General features: G+C 39.7%; 1 protein-coding gene across 1 annotated transcript in view; it reads left to right on the forward strand.

Annotated features, from left to right (window-relative positions):
* Positions 1-21,909, forward strand: part of COL5A2 (collagen type V alpha 2 chain) — a 225,972-nt gene that overhangs the window by 139,145 nt on the left and 64,918 nt on the right. The window contains exons 8-17 of the mRNA XM_040357173.1: positions 639-719; positions 3,140-3,184; positions 3,863-3,916; positions 5,512-5,565; positions 10,013-10,066; positions 13,307-13,360; positions 14,296-14,349; positions 18,341-18,385; positions 20,976-21,029; positions 21,313-21,357. Coding sequence (XP_040213107.1) covers positions 639-719; positions 3,140-3,184; positions 3,863-3,916; positions 5,512-5,565; positions 10,013-10,066; positions 13,307-13,360; positions 14,296-14,349; positions 18,341-18,385; positions 20,976-21,029; positions 21,313-21,357 — 540 coding nt within the window. The remainder of the gene's footprint in view (positions 1-638; positions 720-3,139; positions 3,185-3,862; positions 3,917-5,511; positions 5,566-10,012; positions 10,067-13,306; positions 13,361-14,295; positions 14,350-18,340; positions 18,386-20,975; positions 21,030-21,312; positions 21,358-21,909) is intronic.

Below are 21,909 nucleotides of genomic sequence, written 5' to 3' on the forward strand. Positions count from 1 at the left end.
GGCGTAATCCTTTTGTGGATCTGCCCCACAGTGTGTATCTAAATTTCTGTACATTGAACTAATATCACAATCAATGTTATCAGATTTCCCAGCTATCTTTTGTGAACTACAATTCACCCCTTCCCTAAGTAAAGAATATCAGAGGAGGAGAAGGAGGAGGAGGAAGTGTTTGTAGTGCAAATTACCATAGCTAGAGTTAGCAGAATGTATTTTTTGTGATACTGATTTCTTCTTACTCTAATTCTAATATATATATATATATATATATATATATATATATATATATATATATATATATATATATATATATATACATATTCCAAATTTCATTACCTTAACAATTGTTTACTGAGCAGCGATTTATATAAGTAAACACCACTTAAGGAATTAATTGTTGCTAATAGAATAGCTTGTGTTGTGGATATTGGTTGACTACATTTCAAGCACCAATATACTGCTTATACTCATTTTGCCTATACTGTACTGTTTACAATAATTGGAATAGGTTCAAGAACTACAGGTTGATATAACATGTTAGCCATTTTTTGCACAATACTGTTTCTGGGTATAATTTATAGCACTATAGTTTTTTTTTATACATGTTTTATAATGAATAAATATTGTGTTTTTTTTAACAGCCACTTCAGTCCCAAATGCAAGGAGGCTTTGATGAAAAATCTGGACTTGGTTCCCAAATAGGACTAATGCCCGGTTCATTGGTAAGATTAGCCCAATCAATGTTCACAAACATATTTAACCAGATGACTTTATTTTGTGATCTTCCCTTATGTGCCAAAAAGAGAATAAGTGGATGGCTAACACTTAGCAATGTGTACTGGCAGTAACATGTTGTCGTAGATAATATAAAAGATGTTGCGCTGCTAAACTAATAATAAAAATAACAAAACATTATTCCCAATACTTGTGGTACCAAGTGTATGAAACATACATTTTCAATGTACAATGAACACAAATTTCTAAATATAAAACAACATAAAGTAAACAGTCTCTTCACAAACATCCAATAAAGGACCAGTGTTACTTCTTCTGTGCTCATAAACGTCCCACGCAAAACCAGATACAAATGTGCTCATAAAACCACTTGTGTCACCACAGTGCTCTCTGAACTCTGAATTGCACCTGTATAATATCATTCAACAAGGTATCTTAGAATTATGGACACTTCAGAGCCTCCTGTCTACTAGGGACTCTCCTGATGTCTTGCACCATAGCACCAATATGTCCGGGATATGGTCCTTTTAAGAATCCGGACTGCTTATGCGATCATAAATGTAAAAAAAACTTGCATAAAGCTTCAATAAAATCGCTAGCCATTTTGACTCACTCTTCAGCCTCGTACACACGACCGTTTTTTTGTGTGGCAAAAACCAGCAAGAAAAACTGCTGGCAGAGCTTTCTTGCTGAGAAAACCGTTCGTGTGTACGAGGCTTTCAGGTTTCAAATCAGGAAATCTGCCCAGAATCTCGACAAGAAAAATATAGAACCTGCGCTCTATTTTCTCATCGAGATTCTTGTCAGCCTGTTTCCTAACGAGAAACCCGAGAGTGTGTATACTTACCTGTCGCCGTGGAAACCCGGGCATGCTCGAAATGACTTTGACGCATGCGCGGTAGCTTCCACAGCATAGATAGGGTGAAGCAAGATGGCAACGGCATCGAATGTGACAAGCACATGCTCGTCATACGCGATGATGTCACCGCATTCTTGCCTTTTAAGAGAACTGCGGTTCTTTTGAAAAGGTTAGTGTGAACAACGTTTTTTTCCTGACGAGATTGTTGCCGTGTGTACGAGGCCTTCTATGTCACTTCAGATGAGAACGCTCTACGCGTTATTTCATGGTCACATAGTTTAGCAGCGCAAAATCTTTTATAGTATTTATACATTTTAGTGTGGGAACACATATCACATTTTAGCAGCGGCTTTTATTTAATTTTATATTATTTATTTATTAACTTCTATTATAGCTATAAAGTGGTGGCACAGGAATCACACATATATTTAGTAATAACATTTTATCATATTTGGATCGCAAAATCGAGCTACCGGTGATCATTTTCATGTTCCAGGAGCCCCTAGAAATTGCTATGACTGGAGTGCATAAGCAAATGTTTTATCACATCCTGTACTCCTGAAGTGAGTTTTACCACCCAGAGACAAGTAATGGCTCTCCACTTTATCTTTCTTTGTTGCAGTGGCTGCCTATCCATTAGGGGCGCACCCCCATCCATTTATTCGGTCCCCTGATCTACATGTAGTGCACCGGACCATGGTTTCAATGAGGGGGGTGTTTTTTTGAAGCACATGATTAGAGACAGATTTTCGATTAGGCTTCAAAAAAGGGTGGGCTTGGGGTGCAGACCACTGCGCTCTGAGCCCACTCAGTTGTGTTACAATAGCAAATGAATATTCACTTTTGCCACACTGATCCTCCTCCCAGCCAATCAGGAAGCGAGAACAGTCACTCAATTCTATTGGGCTCCTAGGAAGAGGAGGAAGGAGACGCATGACGGGAAGCCACCGTGATGCAGAGAGAAGGAGACGCAATAGAAGCCGCTGCCTGTTGCCTGTAGAAACGGTGGCCGCCCGCAACCTAGATTTGGCTTTTTTTTTTTTAGATTAAAATGAAAATTAATCTTTAGATTTATAAATTGGTTTCTATCTAGATTTTTATATAACAATATCCCACCTTTCTTTTAAAGCCTATATAAGTATGCAAATCTGCTGAAAACCATTTCCATTTGTTTGGTAAAAAATTTCTAAGGTTGGAAATCTGACTATACGAAATGAACAAGCATGTGTCTAGAACTGTTAACTTGTTCAACACAATGATAAATGCATAGGAACTTTCTAAGACATTTCATGTTACTCATGTTAAAAATTTTAGCAAAATAAATAATAAAGTAAAGCTACAGTAATAATCGGGTCAAATAATTATTGTTTTCAGTGGGCTAGAGATGCATGTGCATATTTCATAGGCAGATAATTCTGTATCCTATTCCAATTTCTCGTAAATTATGTCATAACTGGGATGGGTCAGGTTGGGGTGCAACATGTCTCTAATATGACATTAACATATTTTTTTCAGAAAACATTTATGAACATTTTACTTTTTTTACAGGGACAACCTGGACCAAGAGGCCCACAGGGTGTGCCTGGCAACCCGGTAAGAAATAAGTTAAGAATCTAATGTTACATTTGTTATTTTTAAATCTTAGCATTAATAAAGCAATAACATACACTGTCAAAAAAGATCGATCTATTCAAACTATCCCATACTATACAATAACAAAATATAATAGCACATTCATTTTTTGCCTTCCTATATATTAGCACATGTATCTGTAAATTAGCATAGCTGATTTTGACATTACTACATTTCTAACTCTTAATTATGAGATACTCAGTGATGCCTGGTGGAAGCAGGGCAAGAAGTGGGGATATTTCTCCAAGAGAGACAAAATGGCTTGACATACAGTTCACTCTAAACTCAGACTCTTTGTCCTAAACTCTGTTAACACAGATTCATAGCATATTCAAAGTTAGAAACAAAGTCTGAGACAGCTGCCATACTGCTTACTATGGGGTTCAATTGAACCAGCAGGTAACAAAATATACTTCAAGCTCAATATGCTGCATCCAGTTACCTCCTCCTGCCACCTCTCTGCAGCCATAAAAATTTCCATGACAGGTTTGTTTCTCAAGTATTAGATAGTAAGTACCTGTGGCAAGAATTGACATTGTGCATTTAAAAGTTGCAAAGTCTGACTGAAGAAGTGATTAATAGTGTTGAACTATCTTAACGAATAATATAACACACTATTTGCATTAACCTATTTTCTAGGGTGGAATGGGTCCTCCAGGCCCTCCTGGTGAAGTCGGTGAACCAGGAGGTATGGTAAGTACTTGCATTCTATATATTCTGGTGCTCTTTCTTTTCCCTGACTTTCCTGATCTTCATAATTGTTCTAAATCAGTGACTCAGGAAATAATCATGCCAGTAGACTGGCATGAAAACCAGTCTATTAAAAACTTCAAGAGATCAAAAATGGAACCCCCATATTTCTGTCGTGAAAGATTTACTTTAAATGTTAACTATTATTATGAAGGTTAAGGGCATTTTTTAGGGGTTAGGCTACATAAGAGGTTTGAATAGGAAAGGATTAAGTTAGAAATAGTTTAAGGTTCAAGACAGCTGGGGAAACTCGTATTAATTACTTTGTTTCTTGTGCAATTCATTTCTGAAAGATACAATCATTTTACATGGCTAAAATATATTTCTAAAAGCACATTTTAAAGGGTGAATATTATATGAACTATTAAAATCTCACTGAGATCAGCAAACAAACATTCATAGTGGTCTGCTTGGCAGTAAATGTGCTTTCATTGAAACCTTTCTATTTGTGCCTAATGCTGTATTTTGCAGTGTTTGTCAGCACAATAAATACTGTTTCAACCAAAAATGTTAAGATAAATCTCTAGCCTGTAAAATTCAGACTGAGCATATGATATAAAAATGACAGAAGTAGAATGAAAACTGCATGTTAAAATAAATGGAACCCTGGCAAGATAAACAAATATATGAATTTTAAAGAGGAACTGTAGTCTGCTTACATAATATGTAATAAAAACATCTTTGCCATTCTGAAGCTTCCCTCCAACCACTTTGCATATCATTTTATATATACTATGATTCTGTACTTGCCAAATATGCTGCAGAAATCTCCCTCCACTAAGTCTGGCTGCAACCATTTTAACTGTGGGCAGCTGAAGCCGCTGCCCGTTCACTTCCTGGATACTTGCAGAAAAAAATGTTTTACTACCCAAAGTTAAAACAGCAAGAGCGGAAGATTTAATAGATGAAACAATTGAATAAAGTCTTTACTTTAAATACTTATTTAATTAATATACATCAAACAATAATTTACTGTATTTTACATGCAGCTAGTACCATAATTTGATTTGGTGTCAGCCTCTGGTAAATCTCTGTACAGGGCTGAGAGAGCGAGGGGCCAATCAGGTGTTATGTGTGCTGACAAGGTTGAAGAGGGCTGAATTTAGCAAGGTTGGGCTAATCAGTGGGCTATTGCTGCCCTCACTATTCATTAACAGGCTGGAGGCAGGGAAGTGACCAACTGTTTTGCACTAGTGAAAAGTTAGGTCATCAAATCTGTGCTCTCTGGCAGGTCTTTTAAGGTAAATCTCATGCACATAAGTTCTATGCCAAAAAAGTGGTTCCATATCTCAACTATTTATTTAGCTGTTTGCCAATACAGCATATATATATATTGTATATTTGTGTCTACTGAACCTAGTTTTTAGTAGATTAACAGTCAAAGCAACTATTTAGATATATGAAAGGTTTTAAAATGTACTCGTAATTACATTATCCCCAGCATCTATTATATGGGTATGTTCCTTTCTTTTTAAAACTACCATAAGAAGCAATAAACAATTAATAATAATTATTATTATTTTTTTTATTATATTTAGGGCTCACCAGGTCCACGTGGCCCTGAAGGTCCTCTAGGAAAACCAGGTGAAGATGTAAGTTTCCTTAATAGATGCTTATATTAATAGTACTGTTGTAAGGTGTTTTTAAAATGATATTGGTTATACAGTACAGTATAATGACACATGTTCTGTTCAGATGTTTATTTGCAGTAGCATGTACTGCACTCACATTTACAAGAGATACATTTTCCCTAAAATGGCCAATCTGAAAGGTATAGTAAAAACAATGAAATTCATACTGGCTTATCAGGAAACACATTTGCATCTATGTCAAAAGATACATTTTTCACAAAATAATCAATAAGAGAAGCAGGGCAAACACAACACAATCCAAAGAAAACACAAATGCAAAGTGGCACATTCAGGAACATTTACACGTGGCCAGTATGCACATACACAAAGGTGGTGCTGGACCAGGCTTCATTTGAATTATATGTCTATTATGCACATTCCCCAAGGATTTCTGTTGTAAAGATGGCTACGTTGTATACTCCTGCAGCCAACATTCTGTACATGCAGCAGTGTGAATGTGTACAGGGGCAACAATGATGCACAGTTAAGGAGTTATTTCTACACAAACACTACAGTGAAACAAGAGGTGAAGGTAAAATTCAGACTTTTTTCGAGCTCTGAAAACTTATCTCAAAATGTATTAGAAAGGAACAAAATGTTGTCTCTTCTCAATCTAAGCCAATACTCGTATCTGCTAGATAGTGAATCTACAATGTCTACTGCTAAAAACAAAGCTGAATATTTATTGCAGGGAATTACATTTGTATCATAATACTGGCCTGACTGATTAGAATTTGTAGACGCAACTGTAATCCCCAAACTCAACATATCAATGAAAAATGTACCTGCATTAACTTTGTGTTTAGATATTTAGGGCCAAATCCTCAGCCAGGCGGCGTAACTTAACTTTCAGCAGTTAAGTTACACTGACTTAAAGTTTTTACCTAAGTGCCTGATCCACAAAGCACTTACGTAAAAATTTCAAGCCGTGTAAGTTAAGTGCCGCCGTCGTAAGGCGTTCCTCCTCTCCGGGGGGCGTTTACAATTTAAATGAGGCGCGCTCCCGCGCCGGCCGTACTGCGCATGCGTGTGACATCATTTTCCCGACGTGCATCGCGCGAACGTAATTGACGCCGGGCGGCTTTGTGGATTGCGACGGGACACTAAAGTTGCGACGGGTGAAAAAAAGACGCGCCGGGAAAACAAATAATTAAAAAAAAAAATGACAGCGTCGCTCAGCATGCATTACTGAGAGGGAGAACTCCATGCCAATTTTCAACGAAAAAACCGGCATGGGTTCCCCCCCCCAGGAGCATACCAGGCCCTTAGGTCTGTTATGGGTTGTAAGGAGACCCCCCCTCCGCCGAAAAATCGACGTAGGGGGTCCCCCTACAATCCATACCAGACCCGTATCCAAAGCACGCTACCCGGCCGGTCAGGAATGGGAGTGGGGACGAGCGAGCGTCCCCCCCCCTCCTGAGCCGTGCCAGGCCGCATGCCCTCAACATGGGGGGGTTGGGTGCTCTGGGGCAGGGGGGCGCACTGCGGGCCCCCCCACCCCAGAGCACCCTGTCCCCATGTTGATGAGGACAGGACCTCTTCCCGACAACCCTTGCCGTTGGTTGTCGGGGTATGCGGGCAGGGGCTTATCGGAATCTGGGAGTCCCCTTTAATAAGGGGGCCCCCAGATACCGGCCCCCCACCCTAAGTGAATGGATATGGGGTACATCGTACCCCTACCCATTCACCTGTAGGCAAAAAGTAAAATGTAGTAAACACACAACACAAGGCTTTTTAAAATAATTTATTATTCTGCTCCGGATGCCCCCCCTGTCTTCGTTATTAGCTCAATTAGCAGGGGGGGCTTCTTCTTCCACTCTCCGGGGGTCTTCTTCCACTCTCCGGGGGTCTTCTTCCACTCTCCGGGGGTCTTCTCCGGTCTCCGGGGGGGGTTTCTTCTTCCGCTCTCCGGGGGGGGGCTTCTCCGGACTCCGGGGGTCTTCTTCCATCTTCTCCCCTCTTCCGCTGTTGACTCGGCGAACCCCGGTTCTTCTGCAGATGTCCGGTGCCTTCTTCTTCAGCGCTGGCTGCCTGCTATCTTTGTGTGTTAGCTCGATTTCAAACAGGCAGCCAGCGCGGTCTTCTGTGGCGTCAGGGTCTTCTCTTCCTTTCTTCCGATGTTGCCTCGTCGCCTGTTGTCGCTGTAATGATGGAAGCGCGCCTTGCATCACATTTATATAGGCATCACCGTCCCATCATGCTCCGGTAGGTACCCACGTGGTGGGTGCACGTGGGTAGGCACCCACCACGTGGGTACCTGCCGGAGCATGATGGGACGGTGATGCCTATATAAATGGGATGCAAGGCGCGCTTCCATCATTACAGCGACAACAGGCAACGAGGCAACATCGGAAGAGGGGAGAAGAACAGAAGAGAAGATGACGTCACAGAAGACCGCGCCGGCTGCCTGTTTGAAATCGAGCTAACACAAAAACATAGCAGGCAGCCAGCGCTGAAGAAGAAGGCACCGGAGAGCTGCAGAAGAACCGGGGTTCGCCGAGTCAACAGCGGAAGAGGGGAGAAGATGGAAGAAGACCCCCGGAGTCCGGAGAAGCCCCCCCCCCGGAGAGCGGAAGAAGAAACCCCCCCCGGAGAGCGGAGAAGACCCCCGGAGAGTGGAAGAAGACCCCCGGAGAGTGGAAGAAGACCCCCGGAGAGTGGAAGAAGAAGCCCCCCCTGCTAATTGAGCTAATAACGAAGACAGGGGGGGCATCCGGAGCAGAATAATAAATTATTTTAAAAAGCCTTGTGTTGTGTGTTTATTAACTTTTACTTTTTGCCTACAGGTGAATGGGTAGGGGTACGATGTACCCCATATCCATTCACTTAGGGTGGGGGGCCGGTATCTGGGGGCCCCCTTATTAAAGGGGACTCCCAGATTCCGATAAGCCCCTGCCCGCATACCCCGACAACCAACGGCAAGGGTTGTCGGGAAGAGGTCCTGTCCTCATCAACATGGGGACAGGGTGCTCTGGGGTGGGGGGGCCCGCAGTGCGCCCCCCTGCCCCAGAGCACCCAACCCCCCCATGTTGAGGGCATGCGGCCTGGCACGGCTCAGGAGGGGGGGGGACGCTCGCTCGTCCCCACTCCCATTCCTGACCGGCCGGGTAGCGTGCTTTGGATACGGGTCTGGTATGGATTGTAGGGGGACCCCCTACGTCAATTTTTCGGCGGGGGGGGGGTCTCCTTACAACCCATAACAGACCTACGGGCCTGGTATGCTCCTGGGGGGGAACCCATGCCGGTTTGGAATTTACAAATTGCCGTGGAGTTCTCCCTCGGGAATGCATACCAAATGCCGTCGCTTGAATGGGCCTTTACAAGGTGTGACTAACTTTACACTTTGTAAAAGCAGCCCTAGTTTTACACCAGGCAAACTAACACTTACGGCGAAAAAACTAGGCACAAAAGCTTTGAGGATCGCCCTAAGTGCTAATTTGCATACTAGCAGAGGCATTTCGACTCGAAATGCCCCCAGTGGCGGATGCGGTACTGCATCCTAAGATCCGGCAGTGTAAGTCCCTTACAGATGTCGGATCTTCTGCCTAACTTAGGAAAACTGCTTCTGAGGATCAGTTCCAAAGTTAGAACCAGAGATACGACGGCTTACGCCGGAGTATCTCTTTTGTGGATTTGGCCCTTAGCACCTATCTTCATTAGTAGTTGAAGCCTACAAATTGTGCCAAGCTCTTCTTATCATGTGGTATAAGAAGGAAATGAGGCATGGATACTTACTATGTACCAATCAATATCAGTATACATTAAAAATCTGTTGTACAGCACTATGATATTGCTTCAGACTTGACAAGTTATTTTTAAGCATACTATGAACACATGACAGAATATAATATATTATGCATACAGACATGTAACAGAATACTGTAACTTGGATGAAGCATTTCATAAACTTTGAAGTAATTTTAAGTGAAACAAGTTTGGGAACATTATAAAACATCTGAAAATAGCTTATCTGATGAGAAACAATGTTCCAGGGGTAGGTTTTTGAAAAGACCAAAGGTGCTGCTTGTCCTATTGCTTAATACAGAATAAATAAAGTATAATAACACAACATAGTAGGGCATAACACATTTTATATGGGAAGTTTGAGGGGTTTGCATCTTGAGAGTAGTGCTTAGCAATGTCAGTGTCATGTTCTCAAGTCAACAGCCAGTGATTAAAGTTTGGAGGTAAGTTTTTAAGTATCCAGGGTCAAAATGTTTAAAAATGTTCTACTTTGTCCATAAGCTTGATTTCTATTATCTCATGTATCATTGTTGTTGTAGATATAAGTTCAGAAATATTGCTTAGCCTATACTCATTTTATTTCCTTTACATTTTGTTAACACTTTAATATTTTATTGTAAAAAAAAGTTTGGGTTAAATAGATTATTATTTTATTTTTTTCTAGGGAGAGGCAGGAAGAGCCGGACAGACAGGCGAAACAGGATTCCCAGGATCTACTGTAAGTAACGCAATAAAACAAAAAAATCATTTCTAAATTTGCAATAATGATTGGGCATTTATTTTTATATTTTGTGATTATTTTCCTGTACAATGTACCAAGGAATTTTATAGCAACTATAAACTAAGCAAAAACAGAGTTTGAGTGTTTGAATCTTCTGACTCTATCAAACCCTTCTAATGGTAATCTGTGAGACCTTTTTGCTAAACTCTTTGAAAAACAGGATCAGGCCACGTACACACGACCAGTTTCCTCGGCAGAATTCAGCTTCCGACCGAGTTTCTGGCTGAATTCTGCCGAGGAAACTGGTCGTGTGTACACTTTCGGCCGAGGAAGCCGACGAGGACCTCGACGAGGAAATAGAGAACATGTTCTCTATTTCCTCATTGTTCTATGGGAGCTCTCGGCCCGCCGAGCTCCTCGGCGGCTTCAGGGCTGAACTGGCCGAGGAACTCGATGTGTTTGGCATGTCGAGTTCCTCGGCCGTGTGTACGGGGCCTCAGAGTTTTCAAATATACATACTGCAGGCACATTAGAAAACCTTTTGTGTTAAAATAAAACATCTTAAAACCACCAATCATATTCAAACCTTCCTGGTAGTCTTAAAGAAGAGCTCCAGGCTCCCCCCAACAAATCAAAAGTCAGCAGCTACAAATACTGTAGCTGCTGACTTTTATTATAAGGACATTTACTTGTCTAGGGATCTGGTGATGTCCTCACTTGAGCTGATTCTTCAATTGGCCTTAGGTGCATTTGCCGGCATCATAAGTAAGGGAGACCAGCAGTGAAGCGGCTTTACAGCCGGTTTCCTACTGTGCATTAGTAGTCTTCTGGGGCCTGTGATGTGTCCTAGAAGATTGCAAGGGAAGAAGAGGGGCCAAACTTCTGGCTCAGATCACCACAGCGCATCTGACCAGAAGTGGGAACGGGTACCTGTCAAAATCAGGTACCCGCACCCCCCCAAAAAAGTGCCAAATGTAGTAGTCAAAGGAGGGGAGGATGCAGACAAGTGGAATTTTCCCTTTTAGTTAAAGTTCCGCTTTAAGTCGAAACAATAGTACATCAATCAGAGAGAGAGAGGAAAGTTTCACAGCACACTCTGAATTCTTGTTTCAGCTTATTACAATTAAGGTAAATTGAGTGGACACTCTCAAGGCAATTCAAAATAGCCGTAATGACAGATTTACTTCCTGCGACTAATTCAGGCAAGCATTTGTGCATTAGTAATTAGTTTGTAGTTAGGAAGTTATCGACACATGAGGCAAATTCAGGTAGTTCTTAATACTACCACTTGCTGCTAAGCCAGTGACAAATTTTAAATAATTATCACCAGTTCTCAAATGAGGTAACTGGTGGTAAATAAGACCAGCTCTGAGCTGGGATACAGAGGTACTCAGTTCTCAAAATGGGCTCTACTTGTGCTGGGAAGCTGTCATGTAAGATTCCCCAGCCAAAAGCTAAATGTAAACAGGGATACAGGTCACATTATTATCCATGTATGGCATTGACCATATTTGGGAAATAACTTGTTACCGGGTAGGTGAGGCCTGATGGGGAGCTGAGAGACAGGGCATGGCAGTGGGTAGATTTGAAAACTGCTATTGGACTAAATCACAGCTAGTAAAAATCTTCTTGGCAATGCGTCTGTCAGTGTGGCGGACGCAATGGCTGGGGAGGGAGGGTGGGCAAAAGTGTGGACACTCCGACCTCAATGCAGACATGGACTGATTATTATACCCTGCTGTCAGGGCTTTTTTCTCAGACAATAGGTGCAGGAACTCCCCCTTTCCAAGTCACGCCTTTTCTCCGCCCCTACCCACCTCCCAGTACCGCCCCTTTTAGACAATATAGAACCAAGTATCATTTTATGGTGCTAAGTAATTTGTATGGAATTTGGTAATGATATCAAGAAAAACAGTAAAAATTATCCCCTGCAGCCAGCAACAATAGATCCCCCCTAACAACAATGGACCACCCACAACAAAATTTCCCCCAGCAACAATAGACTTCCGGCAGCATCAACAGATCTCTGCACAGCCAGCATTAATAGACTCTCTGGCTGCCATCAACAATAGACCCCTCTCCCAACAGTAGATCTCTTTCAGCAACAACTGACCCCCCAGCAACATAAGACCCCCCAGCAACAATAGGTCCTCCACCAGCAACATTAGACCTCCCAGACCTCCCCAGCAACAATAGACCCCCCTGCAAAAATAGATTCTCAGCAGTGAGCATCAATACCCTGCAGCACACACCAGCACCCCTTGCCATTACACACAGTCAGTCCAGGAGGTGCCGGAACTGCGTTCCCCCGCGTTCCCGCTGAAAAAAAGCCCTGCCTGCTGTGCCCCAACTGAAATTCCAAAGGGTGTTGTAATATTGGGGGTTATTTAGCTTCAGTGTAAAGCTTACCAGTGAGCTGAGTCTATGCCAGATATACAGTTTAATGGCTTTTTTGGACCATGTTTATTGTAGTAAAAGAAAAACAAGTCCAATGACAGAACCGTTGCCCACACATGGGTTTCAGCTTTCCACAGCAACAATGTAAAACAAACGAAAAATACCAAACCAGCTGGCTCTCTTTAGCAGCAATGCTGCTCATGCTTTAGGCTTCAGCCCCCTTGGCCATATAACACAGTTCCTGTACAAACACTGTACCTATTTTCCAGCTTTCATGCTGCTCAGCCCACAGGCTTGGGCCCTCTGTCTAACTATACCATTCAGACATGCATGCTTCTCCCTTGCACGCCTGGACTCCTCAGGAGGGTGAAGCCCAGAACCCTGATCCTGACTCTACTATCAGACCCAGACACAACTGCGCAATCAGTGTCACAATGTCTATGAATTTTCCCCATCTGTCTTTAGCTTAGCTGAAGTGTTTGCTGTAGTAATTCACAGCTTTTATTGTTTTCTTTTTTACTTGAATCTATCATTAATTTATTTTTACAAATATTATCCAATTTGCAAGTATTCATACCTACTCTAAAAAAAAATTGAAATTTACAGAACTTAAAATGTTCTGTTGTTGCTTCATGGATTATTGGGGAGGAGATCAACTATATGTTGGAACATCTTGTATCACTTTCACTATGCCATATTTAAATACAATTTGATATCTGACATGTTTCTTTACGCTTTTAGATAATTTTGTATTTAGCAACTCTAATAAAAAAATCTTTCAAGAAAGAACATGTAATGTCTGTATGTTAACTGTCCCAAAGTAATTTTTTTTTTTTTTAGGGGGCAAGAGGATTTCCTGGTGCTCCTGGGCTTCCTGGACTAAAAGGACACAGAGTAAGAAAATGCTGATGATATATAAGTCTTAACTATGTGCAAAATATATGGCTATTAATAAAATAGGTGATTTTAGGGCCATGGATACATTTGAAGGATTACATTTTGTATTTACCATTTAGAATTTTTTATGAGAATCCATGATGTATTATCTATGTTTTAATATTTTTATTTGATTGCTCATATTATTGATACATAATGTTTAGGTTACAGGGAACTCAGAATGGTTTTGCATGGGGTATTTGGCTCTGAAAACATTCTGATCTATAATCTTAATCTGGTTCCAAAATGCACTGCACCATTCTGAAGCTTTAAACCTAAAATGAAACCTGAAATTGACCCTTAACACATAATTTCGTCATAACACTTAAAACTTTTAAATTAAACTTACTCTAAAACAGCTAAATTAATCTCTAACCTTTACGTCACCCTGTTAACCCTGAACCTTATCCTAAAATAAATCATTAACCCCTAATGATTTGGGGGTTTACTCAAATTCCATGCTTGCCATGTGAAAAGGATGGTAGAAAATACCTGCATTGCCATTTAATTAATTTAGATATAACATTACAATGAACATTTGAGTAATGAATGAAGTGATGTGTAAGTGTTTCTATATTAGCTTTGGAAAATCTTAACTTTTTATTACTATTTTGCATCGTCCTGTATACTAAGTATAAAAAATACTTAATGCAATTGCATATGCATTTTCAGGAATGACTCACGCAATATCAAATAGAGTAGCAAAATAAATCACTCACTGAAAAGTGACAGCTTTTGCTTCTCCATTATGACAATATCTATATATAGATATGTATATACCTATATATAGATCTATCTATCGATCTATCTGTCTATCTATCTATCTATCTATCTATCTAATCGCATTATGTCTTATTATCATTGGTAATTTATAATGTATTCTCTACTTTAAGGGTCATAAAGGTCTGGACGGTCCAAAAGGTGAAATTGGAACAGCCGGGTCAAAGGTAATTGGGTCATCTTTAGGGCAAACAATGTTTGTCATAGACCACAGTGTTACTTTAAACAGGAACCTACAATTGCACCAAACATGTAATATGTTTATATTACATTTATTTTAAAGTGAAACTTTAAATCAAAAAATGTAATCCTGCTAGTTTACTTCAGGCTGCCCCCTTTTTCAGGTATAGCTATGTAAAACATAAAAAAAATAAGTGCCTATACTGTTTAAGTATTACACAGTATCACCCTGCTCTGCACATGCTCAGTTGCACTTTATTTTTTGGCATTGTGCCTAAAATCAGAGCCACTCGAGGCCAATCTGCTGACAAACAAAAGATTTACTATAGCTCACAGCAGAAATGCTGGTGGCAATTTACAGCAGACACAAATTTTTGTAGAATAATTATTAGGCTCCATGCACACTGGCTTAATTTTTTTTGCTTCTACAGGAGTTTTGTGTTCTGCCTGTAGAAGCAGCTCAGACAGAAAAAAAAACCTTCTGGTTCGCTTTTCTGATTGGAGCTTTTTACTGCCAAGAGAACATACATTTTTTTAAGCCCAGTGTGTATAGAGCCTTAATGTGGAATGTATGTTCCTTGCTAAAGAAAACTATTTTTTATCAAGTTCCACTTTAAGTGTTGCTTTTTTGTCTTTTTACTTTACTTTATTTTAGAAATTAATTTTGTGTCTAACTTTAATGCGGGTGGGTATATAGCCAGTTAAACAAATACTATATCTATAGCCAAAACCTCTCTTTAAAAAAGAGGTTACATTAGAGAAGGACTCAAACTCCTGTCAGATTTTACTGCAGTCAAGGGCTCCATTGGAAAGATTCTTTCAGTTCCTGTCTACTAAAAAGATTGTCCTAAGGGCAGGAAGAAAGGGGAAATCTCTCTAAATGCAACATAGAAGCAAAAATGCCTTTTTAAAGTTAGTGTTACTAACCCCCACAACAGTCAAATCAATCTTTATATGCAGTAAACCATGCTTGTTATACTTACTGTAGAACCTAAGGGGTTAATCCTCGGCATTGTGTATAAAGGCTGCGTGATCCTGTCTCACTGATTCTTTAACTGACTCCAAACCATCTCCTGATAGAACAGAGCATTAGGGGACAACTGCACATGCTCAGTTTGATGTGTATTGCTAGAGATTTTTTTTCTTGGGAAGATGCATGTGATCAGCACAGTGCTAATCAGCACTGTCCAGACATAGGATTGGGGGGAAATTAAAACTCATCCTACAAGATTTAACCAGACATTGATACAAGTCACAAGACTGCTATATACTGCTGATGAGAAAAGGTATTTTGAAGTTTATATTTACTAAAACTGTTTCATTTCCATCCCAAGGGGAAGTGAAGGGAAACCTCTCTAATGGAGCTCTCGATAGTAGTAGAACCTGAAAGGGGGCCTAAACTTTCACCATTCTATCTAAAACTAGAAAATGTATAGGTATAAATACAATTTGCATTATGGCTACAATGGAAAACCTTTTAAAAAAAATTTTTTAGTTAAATATTATTACAATATTCTACTGAGTGGTGCATGCATGCCACATATTTTTTCTTGAGTGTATTTTGCGCCTGTGTCTTTCATTCTTGAGACCTAAGGCACATACTCATATAACACAAAGGAAACTAGAGTTAACCTGGGTATAGACAGATCAAAATTTGGCTGGTTCAGCAGGGATTGGATGAATTTCAAACTACCTATGGCCGATCCTGAGAAGTCAATCCAAAGCTTCTCTCAAACCAGCTTGTTGGAAAATTTTCCTTTGATCAATAGAGGATTCCCCACTGTCAGAATAACACAGTGGGGAGGATTCCTTCAACCACCTCGCTTGTGTGGAAGAGGGAATCCATTAACCTGCCTGGCGGTCTTCCCGAGTCTGACACGGGGTTAGATTTTCCTGCTGCGAGCGGAAACCCCGTGTCAGACTCGGGCTTGCCTCGCTAGATCCACAGGCACAAGTTACTTACCTTGTCCCTGGATCCAGCGATGCCACCGCGCTGTGTGAGCGAGTGGGTCCTCGCTCGATTCACACAGTGCCTCCGTGTGACGCCGATCTCCGTTCCCTGCGACGTTACGACGCACGGGGACGGAGAACGGCGCCAAATTCAAAAAAGTAAACAAACACCTTACATACAGTATACTGTAATCTTATAGATTACAGTACTGTATGTAAAAAAAACACACCCCCCCTGTCCCTAGTGGTCTGTCCTGTGTCATGCATGTCATTTTATATAATAAAAACGTTTCTTTCTCCCTGCAAACTGTAGATTGTCCATAGCAACCAAAAGTGTCCCTTTATGTCAAAAATAGTTTTAGATCAGCTAAAAAACAGCGATAATAAATTATAATCACTTGCAGAATTGTGCGATAGCGATTTGTGGGGAAATTCGTCATAAAAAAAAAAAAATAATGACAGCAACAATTCTGCAACTGAGCAAATTTCAGTGATTTTGATTTGATTACATTATTGAATAATTTTTATTATAATTATATTATTATTTGTTATAATTATTTATAATTATTTATTATATTATAATTTATAATTTTGTTTTTAAAAAAATGTCATACCCGGGATGCCTATTAGAAGCTTGTTTGGTCAGATTTAAGTGAGTTATTTCTAAAAATTACAGACCTACAATATAAAACGCCAAATTTCCTTGCAAATAATGGTACCGCTTTTAGCATGTTTTTTCTGACAGAATCATACCGCCAGGGAGGTTAAGATTTTCTGCTGGCTGATCGAAAAAAATTATCCATGTATGGCCATCCTTAGAAGGAGGAGGCAGATTACTCATGTCACATGATCAGGAAGGGCTGTTTTAAAGCTGTAGTAAACAACAGTTGCTTAAGAAAAAAAAATCTCCTGCAATGCAATGTCATAATGTGCTAGTATGCATCTGGTGGTCGACATCTCTCCCGGGGGTTACTGCCGGGTATCGCGGCTCTGGCGCTGTGACTGGCTGGAGGCACGATGACGTCACTCCCACACACATGCCGCATGCCCTCCTTTAGGAACGGCACAATCGCCGTTGTTAAAGTGAGCCTGCGCCATAGACATCGGCACCCGTCCTTTTTCTAAATTTTTACTAAACCATGAAGATTTAGGAGATATTTTAAGCACCTACAGGTAAGCCTTAATCTAGGCTTACCTATAGGTAAATGTGGTTGTAAATGGTTTACAACCACTTTAAAGTGTATGTAAACCCTAACAATAAACTTATCTTAATTGCTTCCTTTTAGTTTGTTAAATATACATTTAGAAGCATTTTTCTAGATTGTTTCAAGTGCAACAAAATGTGTAGATCTTGTCAGAAATTCCAAGCTGCCCTGTGTCCTCTGAACACTTCCTGTGTCAACAAAAAGAGCCTTTTCAACCTACCTAATTCTTATTATCTACATACGAACAGTTAGCCTTTACGTTGTGCAGATCAGAGAGTGGCAGGGTGACTCAATTAGTAAAAGACAGTGGGAGAGCTGCCACCTCTCAGTCCACAAAAAATGTGATGTCAGTCAACAAAGGACTTATGAGCTGAGGGCATTAATGGCAGAACAACAGGTATTTTTCTGTACTTGCAGAGTCTTTAAAAGGGATAAACAATAGGGAAATATGCATGTACTACATAGATGTACTGCATAATTTTTTTTGTTGCCTTGACATACATTTTAATGTTTCTTTCCTCTTGTGCACTGTTTTTAACTGCTTACCATGATTCAACCAATACCATCAACTTATTGTACACTATCTGTTTAAACATTGTGAAATATTACAGTCCTGAATGTTATACGTTTATTTTAGTTTATATAGTATTTAATAATACTAAATGTAAATTATTGTTTAGGCTAAAACCTAAATTAGTATTATTATTAATAGTAGTAGTAGTAATAGTAGTAGTAGTAGTAGTAGTAGTAGTAGTAGTAGTAGTAATAGTAGTAGTAGTATTAGTAGTAATATAATAATTTTATTTGAACTGTTTCTTTGTAGGGAGAATCAGGTCCTACTGGTCCAATGGGTACTAACGGTCCTTCGGTAAGTTAGCACACAGTATGAATGCCAATGAACTTAATAAGTTATTTTATTTGTTATTAAAGCTGCACTCAAGTACTAATCAGCATTAATATTATAGTTATGGTTAATTTTCAAGCACTGACCTTTGCTCTGTAGCACTTAGCAGAAATATTGCCATCTCCAGGACTTGTTCAGGTTTGCAGTATTACAGCTTGTAATAAAAATGGCTTTAGTTGGGATTTTATATCACTAGTCTAAATTAAATAAACATTCACCAATTTGCTGTAAAACCCATTTATCTAAATGCTTTCAGAAGTTACATAATTCATTAAATGTTTCTGTGAGTAACTAAAGTATTTAATAAAGTTCTAGAGAAGCACAACCCAGTGATAATTTATAAAAAAAAATCCAAACTTTGAACATCCTGAGTGCACCATCAAATCCATTAGCTAAAAACAATATGGCGCAATGCTAACTTTGCCTAGAGAACAATATCTACTAGGTAAAGAGGTCATCAGAGCAGCAAACAAGAGGTAAATGGTATTTCTGAAGAAGCTGCACAGATCCCCAGCTGAGAAGGGAGAAACCATCAATGTGAAAAGTGGTAAGAAGAAAAGCTTTGCTGGTAATACCTAAATTAAGTTATATTTGGAATTTGCCAAAACACAAGTAGGAGACATAGAAACGTTTAGGATAATGTTCGCTTGTCTAATGAGACCAAGACAGTTTTTTGGCCTTAGCACCAAATGTTTTGAATGTCCGAAAGCTAGCACTGTAAGGTGAAGCTTGGTAGCGGTTACATTGTGATGTGAGGATGCTTTTTAACGACACAAACTGGGATGCTATTCAGGATTGACGACAATATAGATGAAACAAAATTCAGGCCAGTCATAGAACAAAATTGATTTCAGTGTGCAAGAGATCTGAGATGAGATGTCGCTTCTCCTGAGAAACTCACCTCTGGCATGACATTGACTTAAATAATACAGGCAAAACAACACTGGAGTGGTATAAAAATAAGATCCTGAATATCCTAGAATGGCCTGGTCAAAGCACGGACTTCAGTACTACTAACTATCTCTGGCAAAAAATGTTTTAGTTCAGCAACAGTTCTATCACAATAGAAGCCAAATATTGACTCAGAAGGTAAATACTTACAGTATGTTATCAACATATGTCTGCTTTTTTGTTTAACTTTTACATTACAACAAAATCTTTTTTGAAATTTCAAAGATTTAAGTATAGTTATGGTCCTCTCTGTTACCAAAAATCTGATGCTTTACTAAGATGCTCAGAAATGTGAGCCATTGGCATCCCTGTTGGCACCACCCAACTCCACAAAAGTTGAATGAAGGAGTAGGATAGTGTGGTGGTGGGACCCTGTGTTGCCTTAAAGATTGCTGGTTTACACCAGATTTTGGGGAGAAAGACACACTGATTGCACAGCTGTGTGTTTGGCTATTTAGTTCTGACCTGACTATGCCTCAGAGCCCCACCCAACATACAGGAAGTCTGTGCTGGGAGTCAGATGGACTCCCATCCCTCTAAGAGGAGTCAGAGGCTGCATGGGTGCAGCCAGAGTATGCATGTCTGCAGGAGGCAGATGTCATTGATGATTGAGCAGCAAGGCACTGATCAGGAGTAAGCTAGGAGAGAGCTTAACTCATGGAAACTCTGTTTGTTCTGAGGATCAGACTTAAGGCTTAGGCTAAAGGCCTGAAACAGCCGGATGGCAAGAATGAAAGCCAGGAGGCTAAAGTGTTGAGTATGCAAGATACAGTAATGGTGGAACCCCCTGTGAGGGCTATTGATGTATTTGTGAACTTTTTGTGCTTTTAAATAAAAGTGGGCTACCAGGCCCTTAAAAATTAAATTCTGGACTGGCGTACTCACTAAAAAATGCACCTACCGCTGGAGTCTGATCACCCCAATCAGCTGAACAGCGACTGCTTCCTATCAGATGGTCTGTATTTTGTTCTATGTAAAGCACTACAAGGTGTCGATTTTGCATAAACAAAATGTTTAAATCCCCCACCACCACCTCTATATAGCCAACCTATTAAAATATATCTAAAAAACTAAAAATCTTTAGCATGTTAATCTCAAAAGTTGATTCCAATTAAAAAAATCTGCAGCTCAATTAATGTATACTTGGTTATCCAGACACAAAGGTCCCTGTTCAGGCACTTCCTGTTCTTGGGTGACAAGGGTCTACCAGTAATGCTCCTGTGTTGTCACCTTATCACATGCCCTCCCATTTAAAATTACAAGTGGCCCTGCCACATGGGCATGAGCATGGGCCACTGTTGCCACTATCAGAGAGCCGGCTAAGAACAATGATGTATGATATGTATTGTATATGTATAAAATAGATAAATATATTTTAAAAATAAATGTAACTTATTCAAAGTGCCACTAGGAAGAACTTCTGGTTACAGTCTAAAAGATCATAAACTTGAAAGATTTAATTTAGAGTCAAGATTAGCAATATTTTCTTAGGTACTCTTGTTGTAATAATGAACTGATGTTTTTAATTTTCAATAAGCTTTGTTTTTTTTCTCTCATTATACAAATTGTTTCTAAGCAAATTATTTTATTTTCATTCATAAAGGGACCAAGGGGAATGCCTGGTGAGAGAGGACGTATGGGATCTCAAGGTGTACCAGTAAGTTGCATTTTGCCTGCCTTATACTTTAAATTACTACTTATTGGTAAATAATCCTTAATCATGTTACACACAGATACTGTATTACTGAAGATAGTAAAATATATTTAATTTAAATCTAAAGTTTTGAAAAATAAAGGCAAATATTTCAAATCCTTGTATTAAAGGCAGTAATGACATTAGAGTAAAGTAATTCATTACATATAGGTATGTCAGATTTTTTTTTAACAATTGTTCACTGTAGATAATTATGTTTTTTTTAAAGTTCTGTATTTCATTTTAGGGTGCAAGAGGTGCTAATGGGCTTTCTGGAGCAGCTGGAGCTATAGTAAGTTTAAGTTTTATTTTACGGAGAAAGAATATAGCGCCCTCCAAGTGCAACAAGAAATTACCATTTTGTAGAACCTGTGACTCCTGCTGGGCAGCTCTGCAGTGGTCTTGCTGTGTATGTGTCATATGGTAGATCACTGACAGCCGCACTGGTGGATTCCTGTGCTTCCTGGTAGACAGGAGACGTGATGAGCGAGGAGATGATGTCAAGCGTCGGATATGACGCGCGTTTGGAGCATGTGTGCTCCTTAATCAGGCCATAAGGGGAGCCATCTAAAGTGTGGTATATATGGTCTGGACCTGTATATCATGGGCAGGAAATGGAAATATGAACTATTTAAAGGGGCACCCTAACATACAAAAACTGTTTACAGTGCTGACATATTTAAAAAGACATTAGAGATAAAAACTCCATAAAATGTATGGGAAGTACATATTAAAATATCAGAAAAAGATCATACGCATAAAAAAATATTTATCTATATGTATGTGCTAATCAACATTGATGAATACAATCAAATCTTAAGGGTCCTGTATAATTAAATAGATG

The sequence above is a fragment of the Rana temporaria genome, chromosome 6, assembly GCF_905171775.1.
Source record: "Rana temporaria chromosome 6, aRanTem1.1, whole genome shotgun sequence".
NCBI lineage: Eukaryota > Metazoa > Chordata > Amphibia > Anura > Ranidae > Rana > Rana temporaria.